The sequence below is a fragment of the Osmia bicornis genome, chromosome 16 (genome assembly GCF_907164935.1).
Source record: "Osmia bicornis bicornis chromosome 16, iOsmBic2.1, whole genome shotgun sequence".
NCBI classification, from domain to species: Eukaryota; Metazoa; Arthropoda; class Insecta; order Hymenoptera; family Megachilidae; genus Osmia; species Osmia bicornis.
Genome location: NC_060231.1, coordinates 8,069,477 through 8,094,694, shown reverse-complemented (window position 1 = coordinate 8,094,694; position 25,218 = coordinate 8,069,477). Strand labels below are relative to the sequence as shown.

The 25,218-nt window shown below is 42.6% G+C and overlaps 2 protein-coding genes across 9 annotated transcripts in view; one reads left to right on the top strand and one right to left on the bottom strand.

The window, feature by feature from the left end:
• The first annotated feature begins 36 nt into the window (after nt 1-36).
• On the top strand, nt 37-9,586 carry LOC114880062. Of its 8 annotated transcripts, none has more exons than XM_029195659.2 (7): nt 37-123; nt 362-507; nt 678-1,705; nt 1,787-2,116; nt 2,612-2,689; nt 5,181-5,363; nt 5,948-9,586. In XM_029195659.2, exons 4-7 carry the CDS (start codon nt 2,099-2,101, stop codon nt 8,588-8,590), a joined length of 2,922 nt encoding a protein of 973 aa, XP_029051492.1. In that variant the 5' UTR covers nt 37-123; nt 362-507; nt 678-1,705; nt 1,787-2,098; the 3' UTR covers nt 8,591-9,586. The 8 variants fall into 8 exon arrangements, with proteins under 8 accessions (XP_029051492.1, XP_029051495.1, XP_029051494.1 ...); XM_029195662.2 differs by having other exon boundaries at nt 111-507; nt 678-802; nt 1,595-1,705; XM_029195661.2 differs by having other exon boundaries at nt 111-507; nt 678-802; nt 1,078-1,705.
• Nucleotides 9,587-9,681: 95 nt separating this feature from the next.
• The window catches only part of LOC114880068 (low-density lipoprotein receptor-related protein 2), a 29,789-nt gene continuing 14,252 nt past the window's right edge, over nt 9,682-25,218 (bottom strand). Inside the window, exons 6-18 of the mRNA XM_029195676.2 lie at nt 24,904-25,020; nt 16,584-24,794; nt 15,930-16,497; nt 15,592-15,835; nt 14,922-15,529; nt 14,537-14,829; nt 13,938-14,455; nt 13,613-13,850; nt 13,276-13,530; nt 12,285-13,168; nt 11,543-12,144; nt 11,353-11,452; nt 9,682-11,271 (exon numbers count right to left, since the gene is read on the bottom strand). Coding sequence (XP_029051509.2) covers nt 10,996-11,271; nt 11,353-11,452; nt 11,543-12,144; nt 12,285-13,168; nt 13,276-13,530; nt 13,613-13,850; nt 13,938-14,455; nt 14,537-14,829; nt 14,922-15,529; nt 15,592-15,835; nt 15,930-16,497; nt 16,584-24,794; nt 24,904-25,020 — 12,914 coding nt within the window. The 3' untranslated portion in view covers nt 9,682-10,995. The remainder of the gene's footprint in view (nt 11,272-11,352; nt 11,453-11,542; nt 12,145-12,284; nt 13,169-13,275; nt 13,531-13,612; nt 13,851-13,937; nt 14,456-14,536; nt 14,830-14,921; nt 15,530-15,591; nt 15,836-15,929; nt 16,498-16,583; nt 24,795-24,903; nt 25,021-25,218) is intronic.

The following is a 25,218-nucleotide window of genomic DNA, read 5'->3' as shown; positions in this document are numbered from 1 at the left end:
TCAAGCGCAGAAGCGCGTCAGTCTGTCTTCGGACAGTGAAGAGTAAGGAGGTTGTACTTTCGTCTTCGATAGTGGCGCCATCTATACAAAAAGGGCGCAAACTATTCGACGACTTATCGACCGGTTTACCGACACTAGTTTGACCTCTAGCGCCATCTATACAAAAAGGGCGCAAACTATTCGACAGCTTATCGACCGGTTTACCGACACTTGTTTAACCGCTAGCGCCATCTATCGGGAAACCCTCGAAACTAATCGACGACCGTGTTCCGCGGTTTCCTGATAGATGGCGCTTACGGTCAAACCAGTGTCGGTAAACCGGTCGATAAGTTGTCGAATAGTTTGAGCCCTTTTTGTATAGATGGCGCCACTGTCGAAGACGATAGCGTGAATCCCTTCTTCCTCGCTGTCCGAAGACAGACTGACGGGTCGCAGCACGAAACGAGTAATTATATACTTAAAAGATTAGGATAATTACAGGATTTAGATGCAAATACTATTATGTTTGTAAGTACCTACAACATTTATTGGTTTTATAGCCCATTATTAACAGTAAGGTAAACAAGTATTTGTGATATATAATAGAAAATATTTAAATCAAATATAAGCGTAAATATTTACTTTGTGTTAATATGGTGACATAACCATTGACTGTGTTTATTTTTTTTCATTTACAGTTATTTACGGTTATTTTGGCAATCACAGAATGATATTCAATCCATTCACGACACAATTCCTATACTTATCTTGCAAAAGGAATGCGTATAAATTCGCTATGAGAAGCAGTGAAAGGTGAATGAAAGTAAGGAGTAAAATCGAATAGCTGGGAGATAACTATTTATTTATTGCCTAGTCGCTGATAAATTGTACGAAAAAAGTATAACGCGCGTCATCGAGCGAAACCGCTTTGAAACGTAATCCATTTGGATTCAAATGGATTATCTTGCAAATAATGATCCTTTGATACAATTCAACAATTTAATCATAAGGGAATTAAATATCACGGTTATTTTTATTCAGACATCATTGCTTTATTGTATATAAAAGAATGGAATGATCGTTTTTGAACGTTTTTAGGTTGTTATGAATGAAATAAAATGAAATGAAATGAAATGAAATGAAATGAAATGAAATGAAATGAAATGAAATGAAATGAAAGAACAGAGCAACGAACTTCCCGTTTACACTGTGAAGCTTATAACGCTTACGTGGATTTCGTTTGACGAAAGATTCGCTTATTAATTGGAATAATAGTCGAGGAAAAGAAGAAAGGAAAATCGTAGGATCATGGAGAATCCACTGGTTCCGTCAATGTCACTTTCACGACCTTTCATTTGATCGCTTCAGCCCCCTCCACGCGAACTCGCCTTCCTATGCGGAGAACCGGCTGCAAGACATAAATATAATTAAAATGCATACACTAGACGAAGTATATAAAGAAACTTTTAATATCGACGGCAGTCGTTGAGATTTTAAGCATAAGACCAGCTTTTCACCACAACTTTGTTATGAAAACTCCTTAGCAACTAATTGGCATAGAATGGTAAACCATGGCTACCTACCTTCTAAATTAACATTCTATTTAACATTCTAGATGATTATAATACTTTCAAGGACTTTATTATAATGATATTACATATAATTGAAGTAATTGAAGTAATTGTACTCTAAAGTACAGATAACTACAAGTAGTTGAATTTGCATGGTACATTTTATTATCAATATATGATTTTATCAAACAAATTAATTACGCTGCACTGAACATTATAATCTTTTCTTGTGCTAGTTCACATTTACTATTGGATGGAGTATGTATATCATCGATAATGACTGTATGCAGTGGATGCTGGTCGAGGGATCTTTAAGGCGATCGTAGCTCTCCTCGAGCTCCTTTGATGCGTGGGGATAACTGGAGCTACCGGTTAAGTCAAGTGTATCGCATCGGGACGAAGTAGTACACTGTTTCTTTCCGCAGTGCGTGCATTGGATTGAGGCTTCAGAGGATTGGTAACCGCACGAGAGAACAGAGAAGAACACATCCTGGAAGTGTAGGAAGGTCTATTTCGTTCAACGACTGGCCAATCCACACGCAATAGACATGAAACTTTATTACATTGTAAGTTTATCATCTTTATTCTCCAGTATTAATCATTTTCATTACATACATATTTCTAATTCTTCTAACAAAACCACTGAATAATGTTTTACTTTCAGTATAATAATAATAATAATAATAATAATTAAACTTGCAGTGAAATTCAATACATAGTTTAAAATTTATAATCAACAATAATATTGTGTTAATTACGTTAATATATTGTATAACGTATACGCGCTGATATCCATTGCCAAAGAAGCGTGAAAACTAGTTTTGTATTCTATTATATTCATTCATGATGTTCATTATGAGGAAGGCACGCGTAACTCCGTTTCCAATCACATAAATCATGCTATGAATTTACACTAGAATTTTTCTCATATTAACAACTATCAAACCAGGAAGATCATTAACATAATTTCTGTCATTATAAGACTGAAATGATATTTTTTTTAACAGAGAGGAAGTAAGAAATTTTTCAGTAGAGAATACATAAATTGCTCTTCTTTACAGGTGGCTGTGCTAATATGGATAAGAACCGTGACAGCGACATTGGAATCCGATTCACGTGGAAACTGGAGCAACGAAAAGGTAACTTTCCTGCACCATAGCATAGTACGTCGATGATTTGCAAATTTTCCCGGCTTTCATTCCCATTCAAATTCTTTTCACTAAACAGTTTCATAAGACCTGCAACTGCAATTGTTCAGAATACAATCATTTCAATTTTTTCAGTTAGATTTCAGCTAAAGATAATTGGCGATGCCTCAGCCAAGGTGTGTGCCTCAGCTATTATTAGCTATTACAACAATGTTGATAAACGATAGATTGCTCTGAGAACAATCAGGAAGTTACTTTCGACGTCGGAGGATACGGAGCGAAGAATATGCAGAACACGTCTCATTGCGTAAAACGAGAGAACCTCTCACGCGTAACCCTCGAACCGGTACACACCGTGCAGAGACATCCTCAACCTTCAGGCATAGAAATCCTTAACCTCGATCTACTTGCGGGTGTCATTCAAGAGATACCTTGTGTAGAACCGCGGTAGATACCCGCTGCAACTCTCCTATGCACTAACATTGATCACTCAATGATATATATTTAACACCCACGCTTTCATATGAAAGATATGAAACGTTTGATTTTCACTCGTATCATTTTCTATTCTGTATTTCACACTCCAGTTTCTATTCATTTAATTTTACATTCAATATCTTCACACCTCTCACTTTGCATCCCTCGCTTCACAATATCAACCACACGCATTTGGTTACGATACGTTGCATACACGCGAACTTTGTTAGACGGAAGAGAATGAGATTGCGAGTGAAAACGACCTAGGCAGCGTGCGAAGGTTAAGGACGACTTTCACTTAAAACTTGCGGATGAAGGTTGCCTCGAAGGCTCTATCAGTCTTTCCATCACCAGAAACGTGTTCGCTTAAAAAGCTCTTCAGATTTTTCTCTGAAAGAATCGTTATAGAATCTAAAAAGATTTCTTCTTATTCTTTTTTAAGAAAATTTCTTTGGATAAGGATGAGGATATTTCACAGTACTTGACACTGCTTTCTCCTTAAATGTAATTCTCTAGGTCACTCGCACTGCCTCTTCCTCGAACATCATATGCAATCTTCTATAATTAAGGTTTGCAGATCACGATTCATAGGGAATAGAATCATCTTTAATCGTTGATTTAAATGTTTCAATGTAATTACAAAAGTGGTTCATTTTCTAGATCAAAGAAATTGATTTTCAATACTCTAAACTTTTATGGTAAACTTCCATTCTTCAAGATGGTATAACGACAATTTCCTCCTGAAGAAAAAAGGTACCACCAACACTTTCTCTGCGCACTTTCGGATGAAAGCTGGTGTCGAGGGTTGACCCACCTACTGTCAAAAATTCCACGTTAACGATCCTGTTTTCTTTCCTTTCCTTTCCTTTCTCTTTCTCTGCTCGGACTAGCCTTGTTTTTCTTTACATTTCCACTGCTCCAATTTACAGTAGATGAAAAAAGTGTTCTCACTGTTAGTTTGAATTCTCTCGTCCAAATGAAAGGAAATACATACATATTGTGTTCATTTTCTCTGAACCAATCTCATAGAATCAGATTACCAACGACCAACTTCTTCGTCAACGAATCGAATCCTTTCGAAATATAATCTGTTGATTTCTCTTTTAACGATCATTTTGCCGCAGTATAGAATTTCAAGGTGGTATTCGAGTTTCGAGAAAGGGCCAGTGAAACGCATGTTCTTCTTCTTCTTCTTCTTCGAGGGTATCCCTTTTCGGGTGGAAAACGTTTGAGAACCGACGCGACGGGACTTGTGGGCAAGTTTCTTGTAACACAAGATACAAAAAGTGTTCTAAAGTGATAGAAAAATTAGCTAGCCATTCTGATTAAATTTGATCATGGCAGCAGGAAGAAAATTTGGGAGAGACATAAAATTATTTTGAAACAAGGTCTGCCTGTTTTGAACTGCGGCGTTGTTTTGTACTGGATAGCACTACTCTCACTGGTTTTTCTTTAGCGCAAGCTGCAAGAATGCGGCGCGCATCTTTTCCCGTTTCGCCTTTCTTCTCGCTCGAATTTGTCAGGAGAAAGGAAGACAGCCAGTGGTGTACCGTAAGTGTCCACCTTTCTCTTATCCCGACTCACCAGCCACCACTTATTTTCAGCCTTTGCTCGATCCACGTTACTCCACTTAACGGGATCCGAACCACCGAACGTGTCTAGCAGTATGTACTAAGATCTCAATTCATCGTCAACTTATTGTATAAAGAATTAATTGAAATTTCGATTTGCCATTTACCCAATCGACTGTTTTAACATATTTTCAAGCGTAGAAACGTTTCACTGATAGCCTTATTAGGATAAAAAATATTTGCAATCAAGAGTTTCCTTTCTACACTCTTTTTCTTCTTCTTCTTCTTCTTCATCTCTTTTTTACTTTTACCTGCGACAAATTGGGTCAAACGTTCAGCCTCGCCCACTGATGTCTTTGATGACTGGTACAGCCTGTCCTCACCAGTAGATAATCATCACCTGCATACACTGAAGAGGATTTATTTGCTTTCAGAAATTGAATTATGAACAAGAAAGGATCGGCAATCGAACAAAGGAAGAGATCACCGGTGATGTACATTCTCCACATGAAAGGATCTTCATCTTGTCTTCTGAATCAACTGAGTCCATCAAAGCAGAACGTCCAGAAGAGTTGGATGTGAAATTTGCAAACAAGAATGAGGACAATCGTGAAGTGGTATGTATCAGAGAATGGACTTGAGAAATTGTAATTAGGAGTACCTAAATTCTACTTTTACATTTTTCTGAAATGAAAAGAAAGTTTTAGGAAAAGAAAAACAATAGATAAGGTCGCTAAATACCTTTCCAAGGTTAAATAACTCATTAACCATCAAATCAATAGAGCAGAGGAAATGCGATAATTGTGCCATTGTATTTTATTTCAGAGGGAAACGATGAGAAATTAACTGAAACGCATATGAATACAAGTTAATCGATCAAATTTCCTCGAAGCTCAACGAACATCAATTTCCTCACTTTCCCTTCCTGGCCGCTGGAAAGTCATTTCACTTTCAACGCTGAAAATGCTGACCATTGAACGCGCACACCTAAATCATTCCGTTTCACTGCAAACGCGCTTTTTAGGACACATTTAAACGTTTCTGTACTCGGTCGTAACTCGTTGCGTCAGAATCATGTATTTTTATGTTCAATAATAATCTTCCTATACGCTTTCACTGGTAAAAGGAAATGTTTCCATAGAAATGACTATTCAACGATTGATTAGGTAATTTTCTTTTCTTTTCTTTTCTTTTCTTTTAGAATAAACAACTCACAAAGCAGCTTGTTCAACCATATATGTTGCCATTGCCATTGGAAACAAGATATTTTCAACAAGACACCCATAATGAATCAAGAAAAAATGTATCAAGATTAGCAAGAACCAGTGAAAATAGCCCCAACGAGACAGCCACGGTGGAATATATTCCGTCTAAAGAAATTCTAGTGCAAGATTCAACTACGACATCGAACAACTATCCTATACAAGACAGCTTCAACGACTTGGCGTATTCGAATTCAGAGGATCAGGCAGACCTTGAATACGTGGGAGAGTTTGGGCAACGAGTACGTTCGTCTCCTTCGTTTAGATCCAAGAGCAATGAGAATGTTGGACGGGATCGATTCAGGCCTTTGGATACGCTTTCCTTATCCGAAGATTATAGAAAACAACACAGAAAAAACTCTCGTCCTTTTGTAATCAAGAAACTAAACGCTTCGGATAGCATTGCCAATCTGTTCTCTAAAGATAGACATCCTGTAGCATCAGGTAAAGCCTCAGAGTCTCAGAGAGGACCGAAGCCGAAGAAAACCGGAGGAGAAGAAGAATATAGCGATACTATAGACTATAACAAGGAGAACGTTGTTTCTTCCAGCAGCAAGGATACAGTCTCGTCCACTTCAGCGCCTTTGCAACAGGTATCTTTCGGTAAGTTCACTGGTCCAATCGTAGTAGCTGATCTGCCGCAACAAAAGAGATACTCATTCGCCACGACAACTGGTTATACGATCATTAACGATGAACCACAGTCAACTCCAGCATCGTTGGAAACAATCAAGTCAAAAGCAGCAGAGTCTAGCTATCTGGCAACATCCTCGGCTGTCTTAAATCCTCTGCAAGTGGGTGTAGCAATGATGAACGTAGTACAGGAGATAAATTCGGTCAATGACCCAGTTACTTTCACCAAGGAGTACCCTCGGAACGAGCCTGACCCATCGCAAGTTCCTGTTGTTACCACCGATATTGAAAGCATCATTCAAAACGACGCCGCCACTGATTCAGGAAATTCCACTCTCCAGACTGATCAACTGTCGCAACAGGAAGAAATATCAGAAATGGTGGCATCGAATGGTCCCACGCAGTCTGTGGAGATCCAGAAATCAGTGGAAGTATTCCATACAGCACCTGTACACGAGATACACTATCCGTTAGAGTTTGTACCTTATGTTCAGCAATCGTCAAATTTCAAGCAACGACAGCAGACTGATTACAGAAAGCCACCACAGGGTGGTCAGGAAAAGGATCAGAGAGCCAGCCAGATTAACGTTTACAAGAATAACGAGATACTAGACGAGACTGTATCCTCTAACAATCCGGAACGAAATCGTTACGAGTATACCGTGAACGAGGATGACGTTGTTCAAGTGGATCAGACTGTGGCTCATTCGACAGACGTTAAGCCTGTGTTCGATGCTAGAGAACAATTGGAAGACGTACAAGATAATCAGACAGCTGGAAGGTACTCGAAAATTCAAAGAATTCCAGATACTATCGCTACAGAAGGTATCGCTAAGAACGAATATGACCCGGTTGGGATTATAGATAACTTGCCAGCTCTAGGCAACGTAGAGAACTCTCAAGCATCTGAAGAAGTACCTGAAATCTTACTAATAAAGCCTACAAATGAACCATCAACGGAAGTAAGGTTTCTGATGGCCGTTCCTCAGCATTACCCTGGGGAGAAGGTTCATGTCTATCGCACAGTAAATGTGGATGAGAAGAAGGTGCCATATCAGATTGAAAAAGTGATAGAGAAGCAGATTACGATCCCTCAACCGTTCCCTGTACAGGTGCCTGTCGACAGGGTAGTAGAGAAACAAATTCGTATTCCATATCCGGTGCACGTGGAGAAGGTGATCGAGAAGAAGGTGCCTCTTGCTGTTCAAAGGTTTATCATACCTTTACCCATTCACTTGAGGATTCCACAGCCAGTTCCAATTCCAGTGGAGAAGGTAGTAGAGAAGTCTGTACCAGTTCCAGTTCCAATCCCTGTGGAAAAGGTGATAGAGAAGACTGTTGTTCATCATCCTCGACCTCATCCTCTGGATATGGAGAAGATCAGGCCATATCCTTTAGAGACTCCTAAACTGGTTAAGACAGCACCAGCACCGCCATTAATTTACAATGATGGAAATTTTCAACAGATCAGACAACAGAACTTCCAGGCACCATTGGGGCCATCTTACGAGAAGAATCATTACAATTCCACGCAATTTTATGGTTCAGGTTATCTGGCTGTAAATCGGCCCTTCGTTAGGCAATCGTCATCGGTACACGCCTTGCCAAAGAAGTTTGGATCTTATGGGACTCAGTATCCTCATTCCCTGGTCTATTCCTCGTTGAACGGTAATAATGGTAATTTAGTATTTTATGGAAGGTCATTTCCAGAGAAGGATAAAGTTATCGATGAATACGTAGGTCCTGTGCCACGTAAAGTGCAGCTTTCTCTTGGAATACAGTCCAAGTCGATCCAATATGCACCACCGGATGTTCAGTCGACGATGAGGAGAACCAGACAGGAAGGAAATACTGGTAGCTTTAGGCAGTCGAAGATGGAGTATGGATTTAAGCCTCCTATGGTCCCATCTATTCAATATGATGAACAAACAGCGACTAAAGTTGAATAGCTTTATAAATATCCACGCATGGTTGTTTGTTAATTATTATTCTTGACAAATCCTTAACTTTGTTCAACACAATAATTACACACTCTTCCGTGTTACATTTTCTTCGGATACTGTAAATATAAAAATACGAATATCGAGAAAAATCTGTTAATTTGATAAGTTTTATACTTGTGATTCTTATTGACTTATCTACGTTTTAGATAGTAAAGACTGATATATAAAAATATACATAGCATAATGGTAGAAATGGATAAAGAATGTAACTAATATTCTATTTAGATTTTTCAAAAAATTCTTACAAATGCCATTATAATTTGATATACTGACAATGAGTTTAATTATCTATCTTTTTAAGAATAATATTTAATTAGAGATTAATTTCTTACGAAAATATATGTTACTATATTTCCATATACATATACAATTAATAGATTTACTTTTGTACTCTTATTAAGTTATATATTTCCAATATTCAATAAATTTTCTTTTTCAGTTTGTTCAGCCACTTCGTTTCTTCGAAGCAAACGTATCTTACAATTAAAATGAAAGCACACTGATAAAATTCATCGTTTATTCTCGGACGGTACTTTTTTCAATTATTCAAACAATATATTAACAATAGTCATTTCGTTGGTTGAATAAAAAAATACTGATGTAATTAAAATAATATTAGGACATTTTGGAACCCTGCCCAACGTAAAATCAATTTTCATATTGGGCATCAATTTGCCTGTATGCATAGAGATATACATATATGTTGTACACTATATATATATATATATATATATATATATCTTTTATTTATATTATGTTATAAGAAACAGTGCTGCTCGCTTTTTTCATTAAATCTGTAAACCTATGTACAACCCTTCTTCTTTTACATAAAAAAGAAAAAACATTACATTAAAAAAAAGAAAGCTGTACAGTAGAAACTTGATTAAATAATCACTCTGTGAAACTGTCCTTTTGTTGTAACTAATCAATCAGATTATGTAATTCTAGCTTAGTTAATTAGTTAATTCAATATAGTTTATATATATGTACAATTAATTATAAGGTCAGTGATGAAAGAAAAGAAAACTGATGAAAAGTAAAGTTAACAATCTGTATAATTTCATACGCAACATACAACAACAAACTGCAGATTCCAAAATTACAATCAAACTTATTTAAACATCCTAGCATGATTCTTAAAAATAATTCTCTTAATCGTTATAATCGAGATTCTACTGTACTGAATAGATTTAAAGAAAAAAAGAAAAAAAAAAAAAGATTTCTCTCACTCGTTTGGAGCGTATAAAAACAAAACAAATACGCTTTGCTCATTCGCCTTGCATACTTTGACCCAATTTGTAAATTTTACGATCACAGCTGCTGCAAAAGAAAAGAAAAACTATACACTGACGTTCCCCACGTATAATCTAGAAAAATGTACAACGCATAACAACGCTCACGTGGCCGAGCAAAAACTTTGGGAGAGAAAAAAATAATTTTCTTTCTCTCGCCTAAAGTGAGTTAGTTCGCCTCCGTTTTACCGCGACAAAACGCTTATTTTGTGAGGTGACTCGCTCGTCGAGGCCTTTAACTTACAACCCTTTAATGTCATTACCCACAACGCATACGGCCTCGAGCTGCTTTCGAAAATATGGAATGTTTTGCTTCTTTATGGTACATGGACAATGTGATATTAATATTCTGCGATAATCGTATTTACAAGACTTACAAATCGCACCTAACGATGACACAAACCCGTCATTATAGTTACACTTTACTCTCGATGTAATTGAAAAAATAAATATTCAATACTTTTCTTATAATCTCAACAATTTTTCACTCTTATGACACTTGTGTATATTGCATGATTTCTTTTAAATCATTCAATTTTACTTTTTCCAACTAAGATATCCTTTGTTTTAATTATTTCATTTACAATGAGATTAAAGTGTCATAAATGCGAGAGCATCCCTATGTAGAAACAGTGGCGTAGTTAGATGCATCCTTCACAGAAAACAGATCATAAAATGTATAACCACATTCATAATTTTGTCGCAGATTTATTACAATATTTATGTGAATTTTACGACGCTTCTCCGTTTTAATTGAACGGTATTCTGAAAATTGCTAGAATAAAATCTATAGTTTTAGAGATAAAATTATACACACACACACACATATACACACAGATACACACACACACACAAAATGTTTAGTCTTAGTTTAAAATTAGTTAAACAATTGTATTAAATTTAAAAATCAACAGACACGTCTGCGGGTCCTTTGAAATAAAACAAGTAACAACTGCAACAAATTTACAAATAGATCAGTACGTCGTGTTATCGAATAGAAAATAACTGATCGGCTCATAAAATTTCTAACTACGTCACTGCACGAAATAGTTAAACTATCTAACACTCGGACTTGTCTTCCTCGACCAACTGCTGTGTGTCCTTGCCCGAATCGACGGGCGTGGGATCAAGTTCTTTCCTCTTCAGGTGCAACTGCGGAGGTTCTTTGTGCTGAATGCTGGATGGTTTCATTTCAGCAGGTAATTCGTACATGCTGCTCGCACTGGTGCCATTAGTGGTACCTGTTTCCGTATTTACAGCATCGTACATTGGATTACTGAAGTCTCTGTTCTTGTTGCTCACGTCACCAAGGTTGTACTCCACATCCAGAGGTTCCTGAGAACGTGAATACATGTATTTACGTATGTATTTATAACTTTTAGAATTGCAGGAATTTCAAGAAACCTTGCACCATACCATTCTTTCATGAGCAGGTACACCAAACTCAACGTTGCTTCCCTGTCTAAAGGACACACTCTGAGCACCGGTTAAGCTGCCAAGACCTCCAGGCTTTCCACTATGAACAAAATCAAGTTTCATTCATATATATTTAAACGAAAATTTGAGATTTTTATGGTATTTTTATGGATAAAAAATAAATACTTACAATGGACGTTTCTTAAGCACCATGATAACAGCAGCAGCCCCAAGGAGGACCAAGACAGAAATAACAATAGGAATAACGATTGCAGCGGTAGCATTGCTCGATCTAACTCCCACCATCACTTCGCAGAACTCTCCATGGAAGTAAGCCGGACAAGCGCACTGTAATTTATTGTCCTCGACTTCCTGGCATAATCCACCGTTTCTGCAAGGGCAGATTCTCGGCGCAGGTAACGGTCTCTCGTTCGTGGCATCGCAATGGCGTTCATTGGAACGCGTAGTCTCTCTCTGTTGTAGGGGACCGATACTATCCGAACAAAGACACCGACTACCACCGGGAATTGGAACGCAAAGGTGCGTGCATTGATCGTCGTGACAGAAATTCCTCAACGTGGTATTGTATCTCAACGGATGGTACACCTTCACTCCTCCTGGACTAGCTATGTTCTTGACAATAACTTCTGGCACACCTCTGCCGAATTTATCTTGCCTCATTAATTCTCCTGTCCGTCTGGTTGTCCAGTATAGACTACTTTCGAAAACGTCTAAAGATACTGGATGGTGTAGGTTTTCACCTTTTAGGATCACCTTTCTATTTGAGCCATCCTGCAAAGGTAAAAGAGTTGTCGTTAATCAATTAACGATAATCGTAAAACGAACAACTACAACTAACAAATTTCAACATTTAATTAATTAATTCATTCATTCATTCATTCTAGAGGGATAATTAATGGTTACAACCATACCTGTTCAATAGATTCGATGGTATTAAGTTTCCTATCAGCCCAATAGACAACATGGTTCATTGAATAGTCGATTGCCAGAGCAATGGGTTGTCCAATTCGGTCAGAAACCAGTTGTTTTCGTCTATCGCCGTCCATCCAAGCGATTTCAATTTTAGGTTGGCTTCCAGCGTCTGCCCAGATGGTACGACCATGTTCGGGGTCCAACACAATCGATGTAGGTAGTTCTAAACCAATTGTGATCAAACTTCGACGGTATCTACCGTCTGACTTTGAGACCATCACTCGACCGAACAACGTTGCTCCCGAAGAATCAATTTCTGTCCAGTAGAGATTGCCAGAGATCCAATCTACTGCCAAACTGGTAGGTAACGAGTCGCTTTTTATATTAAGATCCTGAGCGTATCCTATCTTCACTTGTCCACCTTTAGCGTTCACCATGTAGGATCTTCTGATGGAATTGTCATGACCATCGATCCAAAACACGTACTCTGCTCTGGGATCAAAGTCGACAGCCTGTACCCTCTTTTCATCCGCTATAACCTCGAGCTCATCCTTCTCATTGACGTCGTATGCTCTTATTTCAGGTCCATTGGCGAACAAGACCATCGCTTCTGTCTCTACAGCTTTGCAGACACCGCTGCGATTATCTGACAGTTGGAAACCTTGTCTACACGAACAGGAGTACGTGCCATTCAAGTTGGTACAGATCTGTGAACACTGGTGTTGACCCGTGCTACATTCGTCGACATCCTCGCAATGCTTTCTGTTGTCTTGCGATATTATATAACCTGGATAGCAGGCACAGATGTAACCACCGTCGGTGATATTGTGACAATAGTGCGAACAACCACCCTTGTTGCTTTCCAAACAGGGCTTGTTATGATCTGTATAAAATAATAATAATAATAATAATAATAATAATAATAATAATAATAATTAGAACAAAAGAGATAAGGATAGGTATAATAAAAGTGAAATTGACGAAACTTACGACAGCCAAGCTCGTCAGAAGAGTCACCACAATCATCAGCAAAATCACAGAGTTTCGCTCTGTCAACGCATTTCTTGTTCGCGCAGGTATACTCGGTGATAGGATCACAAGGACGGACTCTAGAGAAGCACATTGTCATGTTGTTCTCGTCAGATCCATCGCCGCAGTTATCAATACCATCGCATACTTGATACTTGGCGATACACTTGTGATTGGTACACTGGAACCTTCTAGTTGTGTCGCACTTGAAGTTCGCTGTAAAGGATCAATAATTTAACCAACTCGCAAAGTGCAAAGTATAATAAATTAAAAGAAGATTATCAATATAAAATCGTACCACACATATTGGGATTTTCATCTGAACCATCGCCACAGTCATCGCTTCCATCGCATATATCGGTGAGGTAAACGCAGAGATTGTTATCGCATTGGAATCTTGATTGAGGACAATACCTTCCACCTGGATACCTTGGTGGACATCCAATTTCATCGCTCATGTCTCGGCAATCTCGTGTTCCATCGCACCGCAGATACGACGCTATGCAGTGGCCACTCGCACATTGGAACGTATAATTCTGCGATAGATGTATGTAGGTCAATTAATTGACGAAATTCTTAACGAAAATAAGCTTAAGAAAATAAGTAGAGCGAAAAAGAAGTACCTTGCAGACAAACGTCTGGCATCCATTCTCATCACTGTTATCGCCACAGTCGTCTTCGCTGTCGCATCTCCATCTAGAGGCAATACATTTGCCATTGTCACAACGGAACTCTGATTCGGAACATTCCCTATACCGATCCTTGCACATAGCTTCAGCTTCGTCACTGCCATCGCCACAGTCATCCGCAAAGTCACAGAGCCATTGTTTGGGTACGCATCTATTATTCGCGCACTTGAAGTCCATCTTAGGATCACATTTCGGACAATTGTCGGGCAGTTCATCGGAACCGTCGCGACAATCGTCCTTTCCATCACAGAACAACCATTTAGGAATGCAACGATAATTGGCGTGGCCTGGACACCGCTGCCAACCAGGTGTGCAGTTTCTTTGACGACACATATATGCTGGTTCGTCACTGTCATCGCCACAATCATTGTCAGAATCGCACATCCATACTTTCTGAATGCATCTGCCATTTTTGCAAGTAAATTCTGTGTTTGGATCGCACTGACGATTATCTGTGTAAATTATACGTATGTGTAAATATATATATGTTTAATTATTTTAGAGAGGAAAAATTTTAAGGAATAGGTTCTTACGACAAATAGCAGGGTCTTCGTCACTGCCATCCTTGCAATCAGCATCCCCATCACATTTCCACGATTCGTGAATGCAACGTCCATTAGATTTGCACTTGAATTCTAATTCACCGCAGTCTAATTCACAGTTGGCCTCGTCGCTCTTGTCGCCACAATCGTCAGCACCATCGCAGACTGCCACGCTGGGTCTACAGTTACTATTGGCACACTGGAAGACACTTGGTCTACAGACACGTGGCGGACAACTGGTGGGTTCGTCCGAACCGTCCTTGCAATCCTTTTCACCGTCGCATCTTAAAAAAAAAAAAAAAAAAGAAGAAATATATGGCAGTCTTCACTGCAGCTGGGTGGTGATCCATTTTAAGAATGATCATGTAATACTTACTGCCAGTACCAGGGTATACATTTTTCATCAGGAGGTCCACACCGATGTTGTCCAGCAGTGCAATTCGCCCTGCAAGTTTTACCATCCTTCTCCAGTAGAAACTGATTAGGACATTTGCATTTGTAAGAGGTGACGCCGGGTTGTCCGTATCCTTCGAGCAAGTAAGAGCTCGCAGGTGGTGAAATCAGACAGAGATGAGAACATCCTCCATTGTTTTCCATGCATGGATTGTTGTAAGGTAACTGTCGTAGAGGATGGTACGCGTGGATGTCGTACGGTCTGTGAGTAGTGTTCCTAAGCACTCGTAAATTCGCTCCAGAGAATTTCTCTGCTCTACTGATGGCCTTCAAGTTCCAATCCGTCCAGAAAATAAAGTCGTCGAAGACGGTGATGGCGAAAACATGTGGCACAGTGGCACCGGTGAGCACTTTGCGCCTGTTATGGCCTTCTAAATCAGCGAACGCTATGTAATCCAAGTGAGCATCCGCCCAGAAAATTCTGTCGGTGAAGTAATCAATGGTCAGAGCGTTTGGCCAAGCAATGTCGTTTTCCCAGGTGAGGATCCTTGTAAAGTTACTACCATCCATTCCCATCTTGCCTATGTATGCCTAAAAAAGAAATTAAATTGTAAATTATTCTGTTGATTTAATGCTTAAATCGTTAAGATTACCTGAAGGTGCCAAGAGGTGAAGTACAAATATCCAGTACCAGGATGAACGACGATGGCACGTGGATCGGCTATACCAGTCAGTAAAGTCTTTCTATTTGTTCCATTAAGCTCTGCAACATCCAAGTGTTTGGCGTGTCGATCGAGCCAGTAGAGCTTGCGACCTACCCAATCCACCGCTATGCCTTCCAAGCCAAGACTGTCGTGTCTGATGATGGCTTCCCTTTCACCTCCTGCAATCGGTGCTCTACACAAGAGACGAATAATACACGGTCCATGTGAATAAAAAGATTCGTAAGAAATTGATAAAATTCTTCCAGAGTTGAAGAGTTGAAACTTGCCTAAAGATGGTCTTGGCAGTAACATCGCAGAAATAAAGCATCTGCTCTGAGTAATCGGCATCCAAAGCTACAACGTTGATGAGATCTTGATGCATCAAGCTATAATTGGACGCGTCTATAGACATGTTCCTGACGTAGTATTTGTTTGTGAATATAATCCAGGGTTTGATGTTGTCCCTTCTCTTGCAAGTATGCTCGTCAGCAGCACGCTCGTACCAATAATGGTTGCACTTGCAGTAGAAACTTCCCGGCGTGTTCTGACACTGTTGGCTACACACCTGTGGCGTCTCTACGCATTCGTCTATGTCCTCGCATGTTTTGCCATCCTCCAACAATCTGTAACCTGGATTACATTCGCAGTAATAACTGGTTGGAGTGTCGACACATTTATGGGCGCATTGATTCATCTCTATACGAGCACATTCGTCCACGTTGCAATGAGCTGGCTCGTCGCTCTCGTCTGCGCAATCAGGTTCCTTGTTGCAAACCAATTGCTGGTCGATACAGTTTCCATTTCCGCACATAAACTCCCCTGGATTTGGACAGGTTGTGTTTTTCGACTTTGACGCTGGAAAAAATCGAATCGGAAAATTGATTAAGTCTTAAAAATGATAAGCGTGTCGTGCATCAGATGATGCCATATCTATTACTTACGACACCCATCTTCGTCCGAATGATCGCCACAATCGTCCTGTCCATCGCACCTGAACTGTTTCCTGATGCACTTGAAGTTATGGCAAGTGAACTCCTGAGCCGTGCACGGTTTGTATCTGGAATTACAGAACTTCCCTTCGTCGCTACCGTCGCCACAGTCGTTATCGTGGTCGCAGAGCCAGTTTTGATTCAGACAACGTCCATTGTCGCAGGTAAATTGATTCTCAGCGCAAGGCGTCGGCGTAGGACAATGGAGCAAGGTGACGTTTTCATCGGCACCGTCTACGCAGTCTGGATCTCCGTCGCACAACCATTTCTTCGGTATACATTGTGCCCGGTTCCACACCTTGTTAGCGGTACAAGTGAACTCGGTCTCCTCGTCGCACTTCCTGTCGTTACATTGATGACGTTCATCCTCGTCAGAGTGATCCAAGCAGTCGTTGTCCCCGTCGCAGATGTAGATCCTAGGTATACAGTTGCCGTTGTCGCAGGTGAACAGATCACCGAAGCATGTCCTGCCTTCCGACTGACAGTAACCCGGTGGTTCGTCGCTACCGTCCAAACAATCGTCGTCTCCGTCGCAGTACCAAGTGGCGGGTATGCACCTGTGATTCGGGCACCTGAAACTGCTCTGCGGGCAGGTTCTCTGTGCGCAGTGCAATGGATTCTCGTCGCTGTTATCCCCGCAATCGTTGTCGCCGTCGCACAGCCAGTACGGTTCCACGCATATGTTGGTCTTCTCGCACTTGAGATGATTAGGCGGGCAAGTAGTGTTCCTAGGGCAACGCTCGTGAGTCTCGTCCGAGGTGACGTTGTCCTTGCAGTCGTTGATACCGTTGCAGACCTGGGACTGAGGGATACAACGGTGATTGGCGCAGGTGAACTCTCCGGGCCCGCAGGGAGGATACACGCAGCCCTCTTCGTCGCTACCGTCTCGGCAATCGTTTTCATGGTCGCATTTCCAGGTCTTGAAGATGCAGCGACCGTTGTTGCACCTGAATTCGTTGGGGCTGCAAGAGTGGTAGGAACAGTAGTTGATGTCCTCGTCGGAACCATCGCCGCAATCGTCGTCGCCGTCGCAGGCCCACATCCTGGAGATGCATCGGCCATTCCTGCAGGCGAACTTGCTGGAATCGCAGGTGACGTTCTTAGGTACGCACATCCTGTCCTCGTTGACGAGCCTGCTGTTGTCGTCGCATTTACACTCGGCCGATCCGTTAATACCCGGGTGACAGGACTGATCGCAGCCACCGTTCGAGATGTGGCAGGGGTTCACTTTGCACTGCTGCCTGGCTGCCGAGTAAATGTGCAGGTCCCTGGGCGAGTCTTCTAATCGCTTGACCAGTTCCACTTTGTTGGCTCCGGTATGCTTCTCGGCGCGGTATACGCCTCTGAGTTGCAGATCCGTCCAGTAGATATGCTCCCTGAACACGGTTATGGCGAACGGGTATATGGTCGCGCTGACCAGTACCTGACGATTCTTACCATCCAACTCGGAACGTTCTATCTTTTCCCTGACCGCGTCGGTCCAATACAACATACGGTCCTCGTAGTCGATCGCTAGTCCGCTAGGCTGAGAAAGATCCTTGTCGATGATCGCCTTCTTTAACGAACCCGCCATAGTGGTCCTGAAGATCTTACCAGAGGTACCAAACCGACCCCAGTCGGTGAAGTACAAGGAGCCGTTGCAAGGATCTACCACGATGGCTCTGGGTCTGTCTACCCTGGCGATCATCACGAGATTCGATCCGTCTATATCCATTGCATAGATACTATTGTTGGAAGAATCTGTCCAATAAACCTTCTTCTGAGTCCAATCGTACGAAATTCCCTCTGGATTGATACCCTTGCTGATCAGAGTGTGAATTTCCGAAGAGGAGGGATTGTCCGCGCGCATCCAAGCGATCCTGGCCCAGGGTCTGATCTGCGTGAACAGTAATTTCTTATCCTGGTAATCGAAATCAACGCCGACCACGTTGGTAAGGTTCCCTACGGAATTGAACGGTACACTGGTGTTCTGTGGGTCCAAGCCGATGGCTCTGATCTCTGTTCTGGTAGCAAACACCAGATACTCGTCCACGTTTTCACAGCTCTTACCGTCCGCTGCTAATTTCCCAACAGCGCACTCGCATTTGAACGGAGCTGAACTTTCTTTGGGCATGGCGAAGCAAAGCTGTTGGCAGCCTGCGCTTCCGCCGCCTTGAGAGCAAGGATTAGTGGGATCCGGGAGCTGACTATTCGCGTCGAACATGACTATGTCCCTCAGTTTAGGCAGATTTGATCTGACGGTGGTCGGCAGGCTTATGTTACCGCGTTTGCTCGCTTTGAACACCGAAGCCAAGTTCCTGTCCACCCAATATACATCGTTACCATAAATTGCCACTCCCATGGGATTTGGTAGGTTTCGCCTGATTATCTCACGATTCCCACCAGTGTAAGAGACCTTCTGAATCGTGTCTTGCTTAGAATCCACCCAGTAGACGTCATGAGTAGCAGGATCAATGGTTATGTCACGAGGAGTGCTGATACCAGAGGTAACTATAGGTACCCAGTTACTTCCATCCAAATAGGCCTTACCCAATCTTGGGTACTGACCATAGTCTATCCAATAGAGATACTTCTTGACGGGATTCACTGCTAACTCTCTAGGAGAATCCGTAGTCTTCTTCACCAGCACTTTTCTATTACTACCATCGAGCTTGCACACTTCAACGTAGTTGTCATGAGGGAACACGTTGGTGAAGTAAAGATTTTCAGCTACCCAATCGATGGCTAGACCTCTGATACCGTTAGAGCCGATCCCTTGTTTGATCACGTGCTGTAACTCAGTGCCGTTTGGCCTGACACGGAATATACCGTTCCATATACCACGGTTGAACTCCACCCAATAGATCCAATTGCCTGCATAGTGGACATCCACGTGAAGGATGTGATGACCAATTCCAGATATAGGGACCATCGCTTCTTTCGCATCCTTCAAACTGTAACCTCTGGCTACGTCCAGTTGAGTGACCACCGCGAACGTTTTGAACGGCTCGCAGGCTGTGTCGCTGACCTTCCTGTACTCCATGCCGCAGGCACAGACTCTGGTGCCACCGGAAGCGGGCAGACAGATCTGTTCGCAGCCACCGTTGTTCACGAAGCACGGATGATCACCTGTAACTCGTTTCTTATAAATGGTCAATGTTTTCAGTTCAGAATCGTTGTCGATGATCGTGGTTGGATTGCCTCCGTCTGGTAAATCGACCCTTTCAACCTTATCGTACCGTGGATCGAGGAGGTACAATTTCGACTCGTGAACAGCGAGTGCCTTGGGTAACGCTATGTTCTCCGACACTATTGTTCTCAGATTTCGTCCATCCGTGGAGATCGCCATCACGAGGGCCGGGTAGAGAGAACTGAAGTAGACGGTCTTCGTAGGGATATCGATCGTGATAGCCTCTGGTCTTTCCACGTTGTTCACCAGTATCATTGGATTCGTACCGTCCATGTTGACTCGTCCGATCTTCATAGGAATACCGAAACTACCATCGTCTACCCAAAATATGTGTCCCTCCAGAGGATCAACGCACATCGCCTTCGGTTTTGCTACCGAGGTTTTGTTACCATCGTTGGCGAGCACTATCGTCCTGTACCTGATCTTACCGTCGACCTTTATAGCCTCTATATTGGAAGCGTACTTATTTCCTATGAACATGTTCCTTCCGAGCCAGTCAAACGCCATGGCAGACGGGGCACCGACGATTCCACTTTCACCAGAGGGATTAGGGAACTCTGTTCTATTACCACCACTGTAGGGAGTGCTGTAAATGGTTCCATTCTCATCGTCGTCGTCCTTTGTCTGCAGCCAATAGATCATTCGTTCCTTCCTGTCGTAGTCGATCAGCTTGCCACCCTCCACTCCTACTACAGGTGTGATGTAACCTGTTTTAGTACTGCCAGGTATCAAGGACACGTCTACGATCTGCGAGCCTCGCAGGACCATCAAATATGGGGTTTCTTCCTCCAAGCATTGTCCGTTTGGTAACAATTTGAATCCTACTTGACATTTACAGCTGTAACCCTCGGTAGCGGATGGAGACAGAAGGCACAGATGGGCGCAACTGGCGTTTTCACAAGGGTTCGGAGTTACAGGCTGCAAGACTGGATGATGAACATGAATGGACAATGGTTGAGATATCAAATGAGATACAACCGTCTGATTGACCCCGTAGAACTTGTGAGCAGACAATACCCTGTTCAATTGCCTGTCTGTCCAGTACATAGTATCCTCGAACAGTGTCAACGAATGAGGATGCAACAAATAGTGAGAGCTAGCCAATACCTGAATCCTTTTGCTTCCATCGTAGAGGCAAGTGTCGATAAAATCCAATTTGCTATCGGCAAAGTATATCCTTTTATTTGCTATATCCAAAGCAAGACCGTTTGGCCAGTAAATCTTAGTGGTGATGATGGTCGATCTGTTGGTACCGTCCATACCGATCCTCTCGATTCTAGGATTCTCGCCCCAGTCTGTCCAGAACAACCATCTTGCCCCTGGACTGGGATCCAGGCACATACCTCTCGGCTGAGTGATGTTCTCTTTAACCAGTATCATTCTACTGCCACCGTTCTCTTTAGACACCTCGATGGTGTTCAATTTCGAGTCTAACCAGTAGAGATTCTGGCCTATCCAATCATAGGCAAGGCCTTCTACCAGATCTAACCCTGTCAATATCACGTCCTGGGGGTCGCTACCTTTGTCCAGCCTCGATATCTTCTTCAATTTCATATCAGACCAGAAGATTGTACCGGTATGCATGTTACTGGCGGTTGCGACGACGTTCTCCACGTTGATCGGCACCCTCTCCAACGCCTGGTCCTGCAGATCAGCCACTAGAATCGTGTGCCTGTTGGATATGATCAAGAAAGCAGCACTGTGATTGAACGCTTTGCACCTGTGTTTGTCACCTTCGAGGGTGTATCCGTCTACGCAGTTACAATAGTAGCCACCCTTGGTGTTTGCGCAGATCTGGGAACAACGTCCAGGTGGATCGCATTCGTTAACATCCTCGCAATCGTAGCCGTCCTTGCCGAGCACCTCTCCTGGAGGACAGGTACACTGCTTCCCTAAGGGTGTCTGGACGCAGCCGTTGCTGCAGAAACCCCCTCGGTACTTGCACTCTGGTATGTCGCAACGGGGGCCCTCGTCGGCGCCGTTAGGACAATCAAATTTCCCGTCGCAGACGCTAGTTATGTTGATGCATCGATCGGTTACGTTAGGACACTTCCATTGTTGAGATTCGCATTTGAATTCTGGCGCGGTGCAAGCGTGCAGCTCGGTGTCCTCGTCGGAGCCATCGCCGCAGTCGTCTTTTCCGTCGCAGATGTACGCCTTGAACACGCATTTCTCGTTACGGCATTTAAAGAATCCCGGTTGACAACTGACCTGGCCGCAAGGAGTCGGCTCGTCAGACTTGTCCGGACAGTCAGCGGTACCGTCGCAGTACCAACTCTTTGGGATACATATCGCAGAGCTGACGCATTGAAACTGTTTGTCGGTGTTACATTGATCAGGGGCCAACGAGGGACAGCCGACTTCGTCGCTGCCGTCGTTACAATCGGAGATACCGTCGCATTTGTAGGAATCGAGAACGCACATCTTCTGATCGGTACAGGTGAACTGTGTACTCAAACAGGTAACCGGTGGACAGTCCATCTCGTCTTGCTGATCGAAGCAGTCGTTGTCACCGTCGCAGACCCACGACTGGGGGATACAGTGTCCTGATCGTGGACAGGTGAACTGGTAGAAAGAGCAGGTCTTTGCTACACAGAAGTCGCCTTCGTCCGAGCTGTCCCCGCAGTCGTTTTCAGAGTCACACTTCCAAGTGCTTGGTATACATCTAAAGTTGGCACATGCGAACTGGTTCGCGCTGCAGGATATGTTTGGACAACCGACCTCGTCGCTGTAATCCCCGCAGTCGTTCTCAGAGTCGCAACGGAAGCTGATAGGTACGCATCTACCGGACTTGCACTGGAACTCGTTCGGGCCGCAGGTCGGTTTGGTACAGTTCTGTTCATCACTGTTGTCCAAACAGTCGTTCTCTCCGTCGCACACCCATGTATAGGACACGCATCTCTGATTGGCACAGGTAAAGTCTAGCTTGTTAGGGCAGGCTTCCAAAGGTGGCTCGGCTTCTGGATCAGGTGCACAGGTCCTTTCATTTCCCTGAAGACGTTCGCCGTAAGGACAACCGCAGACTCGTGTCAGCCTAGAGGTGCCGTATCTGTTGGTATTATTCTGAGGAATGGCGAAACATAACTTCTCACAGCCACCGTTGTTGATGGAGCACGGATGATCAGGCGGAGAAGTCTGAATGTCGCGACTGAACACCTTCACTCCGTACAATCTATTGGTATCGGGCTCGCGGACAAGTACAACCTCTTGTTCGCCTGTTTCCTTGTGCATTCTTATTATGGCATCGAGTCGCCAATCGGTAATGTACATCCATTCCTCGTGAATAGCCATGGAGAATGGGTGTCTAATTAGTCTCGAGTTAACCGTACGGACGTCTGTACCGTTTAGGTTCGAATGTTGGACGTGATCTAAGAGAGCATCGCACCAGTATAGTCTGTCCTTTGCAAAATCGATAGCCAAACCGTTCGGCCAACCCAGTGTCAAGTTCCTGAAGACTATTAAATTCGAACCATCGGTATAAGCTCTGCTGATATTAGCCGGTCGATCCCATTCCGAGAAGAAGATGTATCCGTGATTAGGATGAATGACGATGGCTCTGGGTCGTTTCAGGTTTTTCAACAACGTTCTTCGATAAGTTACATTCTGAGTGCTGAGTACATTCAGCGTACCCTTTCTTGAATCAATGTAATAAAGGTTCTTAGCAGCCCAGTCGACTGCCAAACCTTCGACACCCTCGTTTTGACTAGCCAGAACGATTTCCCTGCCCGTTCCATTCTGATGGATTCGGTAGATCACGTCTTGCAAAACGTCGCTGTAGTAAATGTACTGGTCGTGCGCATCGTAATCCAATCCAACGAATCTGGCTCGCCTAGACACAAGAGGCAAAATAGCGTCGCTAAAGCCTTCCATTACCGGATCCAGTACTCTACCTTTGATGAACCTTTGCTGAGAGTACATCAAGAACTCCTGAACCAAATTGCAATTCCTTTGATCGCTAGACAATCTCCAGCCTATATCGCAGGCGCATCGATAACCTAATCTATTTTCTTGATCGCTGGCTGCAGTAACGATGCACATATGCTGGCAACCACCGTTGTTGTTACCGCAAGGATTCGAAACCGTTGGTTGAGTCAACGGATGCAACGCCTTGATGGCCTTTGCATCCTTCATTTTATAAATAGTCTGTATAGAATAGTCACCCTCGGTCTTATCAACGCTCATGATCGCTTGCTTCGTGCCATCCGTCCAAAAGATTTTGTTCTCAAAAAGTGTCAGCCTTGTTGGGGCCGGGGTGTGCGGTCCTCTGAGAACCATCACTCTGTTCCTTCCGAAATAATCAGCTGTTTCTATGTAGTCTAATTGAGAATCGCACCAAAATATTCTTCGCGCGATCACATCCACAGCCACCCCGGAAACTTTGTAAGCTGCCTCAGAGACAACTGGAAAAGCTACAGTGCCGTCCATGTTGGCTCTCAATACTTGTTTACTGTCGGCAACGAACATCAAACCCACCGTGGGATCCAGAGCAATGTCCATTGGGTTGGTTAAGTTTGAACCCAAAGCAATACCGTGATATCTTCCATCCAATTCGAACACGTCGATTTTCTGTACTATCGAGTCTACCACGTATAACTTCTTTCCTATCCAATCAACAGCGATAGCCACTGGTCCCCATGAGCTTGCCAAATATATATCCACGTTCGAGCGGTCGTTATCATCGCCGTTCAATGGCTCAGAGTGCACTTTTCTAGTCTTAACGTCGCTCCAAAATAGCAAGTCACTCGAATAGAGATAATCTACTCCGCTAGCACCGGTTGTATTCGCAACGATACTCCTATCCTCGCCAGTAGCAGACATCCTCCAGACGGCACGTTCCTGAGCAACTAACAGTTCCAATTTCACATCGGGATGTTGCAGTGCTCGACATTTGTGTCCTTGCACTACAAAGCCTGGTGCACAACTGCAAATGTACGAACCTAATGTATTCATACATAATTGCTCACAGAAACCCCATTCCGAACACTCGTCACGATCTGTTAAACAAATTTTTTATTCTTTAATAATTTTTTATAGAACATTACAATAGCGTTAACATTGATCAAAGTGCAGTAAACGAGAAGAAGATGATTGCTCCATACGTACCAACGCAAGTTCTTGAATCGTTTGCAAGAACCCATCCTGCTGGGCAATCGCACACTCCTCCCATCGGAGAGGCTCGACAGGAATACTCGCATCTTAACGAATTACACATATTCTTTGCTGTGAAGAAAGAACAACATTTCGGTAATCCTAAATTTTCATTATTTCAATTAATCAGTCTGACTCTATTAGAAAAAAAATGTTACGTTTTGCCATTCTGAAGGACAGAAACTGAACATACCTGCCCTAAGGGTCCACTAAAGTGTAGTAATTGAAACAGAGAAAATAGGACATTTAGTTTAATCATATCAGAAAATT